General features: G+C 48.9%; 1 protein-coding gene across 2 annotated transcripts; it reads right to left on the bottom strand.

The window, feature by feature from the left end:
- Window positions 1-1,121: 1,121 nt before the first annotated feature.
- LOC129473425 (HLA class II histocompatibility antigen, DM alpha chain) lies at window positions 1,122-5,781 on the bottom strand. Of its 2 annotated transcripts, none has more exons than XM_055263900.2 (5): window positions 5,606-5,781; window positions 3,162-3,446; window positions 2,251-2,529; window positions 1,891-2,019; window positions 1,122-1,377 (listed from the first exon to the last, which is right to left on the bottom strand). In XM_055263900.2, exons 1-5 carry the CDS (start codon window positions 5,691-5,693, stop codon window positions 1,373-1,375), a joined length of 786 nt encoding a protein of 261 aa, XP_055119875.2. In that variant the 5' UTR covers window positions 5,694-5,781; the 3' UTR covers window positions 1,122-1,372. The 2 variants fall into 2 exon arrangements, with proteins under 2 accessions (XP_055119875.2, XP_055119876.2); XM_055263901.2 differs by having other exon boundaries at window positions 2,251-2,427; window positions 5,606-5,764.
- Between the last annotated feature and the right edge of the window lie 420 nt (window positions 5,782-6,201).

Raw genomic sequence — 6,201 nt, 5'->3', positions numbered from 1 at the left:
CATAAACAGTTTACATTCCCACCAACAGACCAAGATATTATAGTTCACATTTCCCTTTATCCTCGCTAATACTTATTTGACTTTCAAATGTTGGCAACATGGTGGGTGTAGAGTGGTAAGGTGGACACCACTGTTATCATCATCCTTTTACAGAAAATGATACCAAAGCACAAGTTAAGTAACTTGCCCAAGGGCTCACAGCTAAACGCTGACAGTTACGATCGAATCCCCAGCAGTCAGGTTCCAGAGCCCATGCTTCTTAACCAGTACACATGATGCTGTTAGAAATGAGATGGTTCAGAGACAGTGCCAACTTCTCTTAGGGAGAATTTAGTATTTTCTTTTAGATTAGACTCTAGTACAATGCCAAGAACAGAAACTCCCTCATCAAGTAATTGCCCTCTCAACTTTACTGCCACCCTGTCATCCAAAGCAACTCCCAGACCCTAAGGAATGCAAGAAAGCAAGCATATACAAAGCAATTTACCACCAGTGGTCATGTGCTGCCACCTTTCATTATCTGCCCAGGATAGCACCTGTGCAGTTCTCCTTGGACAGTTCACTCAGGCCAAGGAACAGATTGTCAGGAAAGACATGTGAATTCTTTGCCCTTCCAGGCTGTTTTCACTTCATGTTAGGGGCTTCATGATACTGTTTTCCCAGAACTGACATGACTGATTCGAATAGCACCTGGGGGCTTATTCTTCCCATCCCTGAGCTTCTGTTTCCCAGTTATGGTGAGGGATGAAGGGAGTTATATGTTCCTCAGGGCAGCCTATATGAGACATAAACATTTTCACAAACAGTAAAATACACACACACACACACACACACAAATGCACAAGCAGCTTCCTTAACCATTTTGTAAGCAGATTATTAGAAAATAACTCTGCCTTCATTTCTCACATATTTTGCACAAACCGATAGAAGGAAAAACATCATGTACCGCCAAGACCAGGGAATAACAGCTCAGCTGGCAAATCAGGGGTTTTCCCTATTTCCCTCCCTAACAAGGGCAAGCTGTGTTCAGGTTAAGGCATGCCGAATTTGAAACGACAACCCACTCAAGTTGAGATATCCAGAAACAAATACCATGGGTTAAGAAAGAAGCCACACTGATATAAACAAATGAGATTTATTGCCTTGTGGGGGGAAGGGATGTGGTTGTGATAGGCAGGCCACTCTGGGATCCCTGGGATGCAAGCCCAGGGACAGCAGAGTCCCCAGGTGGGAAATCTACACACACACACCCCAGGGATGTCCCAGAGACTTCTTCTACCCTAAGAAGAGATCCAGGGCAGGATGTGAGAAATCTGAGCATCCTCTGTTTGGATGGCTGAAGCTGTTGGCATCAAACTCTGGTCTGGAAGAATCAGTCTAGGGAGAGACAGGGATGGAGGAAAGGCATCAGGGGATTCCTCCTCCTCCTCCTCCCCCTCCTCCTCCCCCTCCTCCTCCCCCTCCTCCTCCTCCTCCCCCTCCTCCTCCCCCTCCTCCTCTTCCTCCTCCTCCTCCTCCTCTTCCTCCTCCTCTTCCTCCTCTTCCTCCTCCTCCTCCTCCTCCTTCTCCCCAAAGGCCTTGCTCGCCCTGCCTGCACCACATCCTGCAGAAGTTGATCTCTCCTTGTTCCCCAATCATCTCCAAGCACCCTTCCTACAGCACCCCATGATTCCTTTTTTCACTCAAAGCAATTCTTGTAACCCATAACTGTGTGTGTGTAACTGGGTCCCCAACTGGGAAGATGTGCCCCCATGGTGCTGGATACAGGCCCCCACACCCAAGGGCCTGAGGATCGCTATATGTCCCCCCATGCCACAAAATAATCCTGACATATGCACACATGCACCACATGGCTCCCACGGGCTCACTCGCCCCCTCCAGATGACATACCACCTGAGCAAGGCTTCCGGAAGTAGATGATGAGAACAATGCCCACAATGATGCCCAGCACACCCAGGCCAAAGGCCACGCCACACAGCACATTCTCCAGCAGATCTGAGGGCAGTGCGTTCCGGGGCACTGGAGGAAATAAGGAGTGGCTCAGCCTGGGGACCTTGTTAGGGAGCCTCCCACCCAGGGGAATGACGTGGGTGTCTGGGATGACATGGGAGAAACTGTGGCATGGGAGACTGGGATGGGCTTAGGGTAGGAATGGACTAAACAAGGTACCAGTGGAGAAAGAAGGCTCCTCCCATGGATCTATCCCTTTTTGCCTCCAAAAGGACCAGAATTCCAGGGAGAAAGCCTCACCCCAATAGGCAATTGCTGTGTAGCCGTCAATTTCATGAGTCACAATGCAGGAGAAAATGTCAGAAGGTTCTGGTGTAACGTTTAAGTAAGAAAAGGCCTGGAAGCTGAGTCCATCGACAGCTGAGACAAAAATAGGCCCAAATCCTTCCACAGGGATGGAATGATGCTGCCAGTTCACTGTCAGCATGGGTGGGAAGAGATTACTGACAAAACAGACCAAAGTGTTGGGCTTGCCAAACTCCAGGGGCTTCAGCGTGAACACTTCAGTGATAGGAAACCCTGGTGGGGGGATTGAGGTGTGGGAGGAAAAAGAGACTAGTTTAGATGGTATCTCTGTGTTTGGAGAGGCCATGGCATATGGAGGGGAGGGCAGAGAAGAACACAGTGGGTCAGGCTTTGGGAGACAGAGATGAGGGAGGAGCTGGCCTCTGAAGGGAGGTCTTCTTCCAGGCAAGGACTGCAGCTAGACCTAGAAGCAGAGCCAGATCCAGGCTACTCTGGACCCCTCCACCATGACTTCCTTCAGCACTTCCTGTCTAGGGCCCACGTTGATGTCTAACCATGCACTGTCTTCTCACTAAGACATAGTCACATCATCAGATATTTCCACTCTTCCCATCCATCTTGCTGGGCATAGTAGCACAAGTGTTAATATTCAGTAGGTATCAATTCATACCTGTTGAATTCATCACATTCAATACATAGTTCTGAATGCCTACTACATGCTAGGTACTTCTGCCCACCAAAAAAACACAGGGTGCAGACCAAGGCTGGTGGAAAAATTAAGGCGATGAAGAGAACCAGAAGGTATTTGAGATGGGGAGCTGGTATCAAGGGGAATTATTCAGTGTACACATCAATGAGGTTAAGAATGCAGCCCTCCTCCCTTCACTCCCCAGAAAACTCCTGACCTCTGGACACCGGGATTTTCCCATCAAGTTGTGGCCCTATTTGCTGGATCATCGACTCGCAGAACTCTTTGTCAAATAAAATGGCAGGAGCATCTCCCTGTTCCTGAGCCCAGTCAGCAAATTCGGGCAGGCGAGGCACCCGAGTGTTCTGGGAAAAGTCGAAGAAGAAAAGCTGGTCCTCGTCGTAGGCCTCAGAGAGTCCCACACTGGGACTCCCATCCTGGCAGTACACTGTGTGCAGGAATGTGTGGTTTCGCAGGTCATCTCGCCACACTGGAGTAGGAGCTGCAAAGGACCCAGGGTGAGGTTCAGGGAAGTGGGAGCCTTCTCCTCCAACTTAAAAAACAGCAAGGTGGGGCTAGGCGCAGTGGCTTATGCCTGTAATCCCAGCACTTTGGGAGGCCGAGGCGGGCAGATCACAAGGTCAGGAGTTTGAGACCAGCCTGGCCAGCATGGTGAAACTCTGTCTCTACTAAAAATACAAAAAAGTAGCTGGGCATGTTGGCATGCGCCTGTAGTCCCAGCTACTCGGGAGGCTGAGGGAAGAGAATTGCTTGAACCAGGGAGGCAGAGGTTACAGGGAGCTAAGATTAAGCCACTGCACTCCAGCCTGGATGACAGAGTGAGACTCTGTCTCAAAACAAAACAACAACAACAACAAAAACAAGCAAGGCCTGCTTCGAGGAGCGTGGGCTGAGGTGAGACCCTTTCCTGTGTCTGTTATTTAGACTCCCCCTCCCAAAGGGGGTGAAGAACAAATTATTGCATCTCTCCAAGCTTCCCCTGCCTATAAAAAGGCCAGTTGGCAAAAGTAAAGAGTTCTACTTTCTAAAGTGACAGATTCAGGCCAGGCATGGTGGCTCATGCCTGTAATCCCAGTACTTTAGGAGGCTGAGGCAGGCGGATTGCTTGAGCCCAGGAGTTCAAGACCAACCTGGGCACACAGCGAGACCCTGTCTCTACAAAAAATACAAAAACTTAGCCAGGTGTGGTGGCAAACACCTGTGGTCTCAGCTACTCTGGAGGCTGAGGCAGGAGGATTGCTTGTGCCTAGGAGGTTGGGGCTGCAGTGAGCTGTGATTGTGCCACCGGACTCCAGCCCAGGTGACAGAACGAGCCCGTCTCAAAAAATATATATATAAAGGCTGGGCGTGGTGGCTCAAGCTTGTAATCACTTTGGGAGGCCGAGGCAGGTGGATCACCTGAGGTCAGGAGTTTGAGACCAGCCTGGCAAACATGATGAAACCCCATCTCTACTAAAAATACAAAAATCAGCTGGGTGTGGTGGCATGTGCCTGTAATCCCAGCTACTCGGGAGGCTGAGGCAGGAGAGTCTCTTGAACCCCAGAGGCAGGGGTTGCAGTGAGCCGAGATCGCATCACTGGACTCTAGCCTGGGTGACAGAGCGAGACGCCGTGTCAAAAAAAATAAATTAAATAAATCAAATAAAAATTTTAAAAATGTATATATATAAAATAAAGTGACAGATTCAGAGTCACTCTTCATTGTGTGTTTGTGGGCTGCACAAAGACACCTAGCCAAAGAAGCAAGTGAAAGCCTGCATTCTGCTCACCATGCCATACATCCTGGCATAGGGCTGTATCCTCCCAAAGGGGATTCCTTTGTCTAATTCACACCAGGCCACTGTATTGACTAGAGAAGGCCATGGATGGGTTTCTCACTCTTAGAAGGGAAAGAGGAGGAATGGCTACAGCTTCCCCAAGCCATAGATGGGACTGCCTCCCACTACCCCCAGACACAAATGGTAAATTGGAAAACCAGTATCCAGACATTTCTTCAGCCGCTTCATTGGCACCAAGCGTCTCTCAAAATGTCTTCTGTTCCTTAACCTACCAGGCCTCCCAAAGACAGCACTGAGAGAAGTGATCCCATAACTGCATAAAATAATCCCTTTTCTTTGAAGCTCTTGGCAGGAATCGCTCAGCCAGCAGGAAACCTTTAACCCAATACCCAGAAAAACAGACATTTGGAGGAAGAGGGATCTTCCAGATTATTCTTCCATTCTGCCCCATCCTCTACAGAGAAGGAAACTAAGAGACTTTCAAGAATCACAAGATAAGTTAATGATAGAAAGCAGAATAGAATCTTGAGTGGAGGAGTGAAAATAACATTCACTTTGTTCAAATCCCAGCTCTACCACTTTCCAATGGTGTGAACTTGCACAAATAACTCTGAGTCTCATTTTCTTCATTTGTAAAATGGAGAGAACAATCTCCGCTTCAAGAGATTGTCTTAAATGGAACATGTAAAGCATCTCTGATATCATTTACCAACCACACATAGTAGCTGTCTTTGCCTACTCCCCTGTTATTTCTACTGCCTCATAAGACTTCCCACCACTCACAAAGCACAGTACTTTTCCTCACAAACACTGAGTGAGCTCCCTAGGTTCAGGATGGAAGTAAATGGGAGTACCATCTTACCTTCAGGGACGGCCCAGGAGTGGGGTAGCAGCCACAGAAGTGGTAGCATCTGTAGGAGCGCAACTCCTTGGTTCTGTTCATGACCCATACCTTTTCCCCACACAGTAGGTAGGAGCTACCAACCCAGCCAACCCAGCTTCCCCAACTCCCTCCCCCAGAGGGTGGTCTTAGATCATGTTTTGCCAGATCATTTCCAATAGGTGCCCTTGTCATTTTGTCTAAACCAATCAGAGAAGCGTAGGGTTTAACATCATCAGTCACTAGGGAGACGTCTGGGGCTAGCAACCTCCTGAAGACTTGGCTGTTTGACCAGGGCAGAGTATGGCATGTAACTGGGCTGGGAAGCCCAGTGGAGGAATGTTGCTTCCTGGTGGAGTTCCCTCTTTGATTTCAAGCTGTCAGTCTCAGTCTGTAAGCGACCAGCTGGCTCTTCAGAGCAGTGCCACCTCCTGGCAGAATGCTGCAGTGGGGAACCGCATCTTCCCCAAGTAAACCCCCAGGGCTCTTAGGACCCTGCCTTCTCCTCCCTCCTGGCTCTTCCTCTTACTCAAAAAAAAATTCTCCTTCAGGCATTAGCTCTAATTCATTTGGCAGAC

The sequence above is a fragment of the Symphalangus syndactylus genome, chromosome 23 (genome assembly GCF_028878055.3).
Source record: "Symphalangus syndactylus isolate Jambi chromosome 23, NHGRI_mSymSyn1-v2.1_pri, whole genome shotgun sequence".
NCBI classification, from domain to species: domain Eukaryota; kingdom Metazoa; phylum Chordata; class Mammalia; order Primates; family Hylobatidae; genus Symphalangus; species Symphalangus syndactylus.
Note: the sequence above shows the minus strand (reverse complement) of the source record. Positions and strands in the feature narration are given on the sequence as shown.

Excerpts from the sequence above, each read along its gene's own strand:
- LOC129473425 (XM_055263900.2), bottom strand. The coding sequence starts at position 5,693 with ATGGGTCATGAACAGAACCAAGGAGTTGCGCTCCTACAGATGCTACCA. Across the intron at positions 3,447-5,605 it reads CTCCTGGGCCGTCCCTGAAG|CTCCTACTCCAGTGTGGCGA; the intron begins GTAAGATGGTAC and ends GGTCCTTTGCAG. Across the intron at positions 2,530-3,161 it reads GAAAATCCCGGTGTCCAGAG|GGTTTCCTATCACTGAAGTG; the intron begins GTCAGGAGTTTT and ends TCCCCCCACCAG.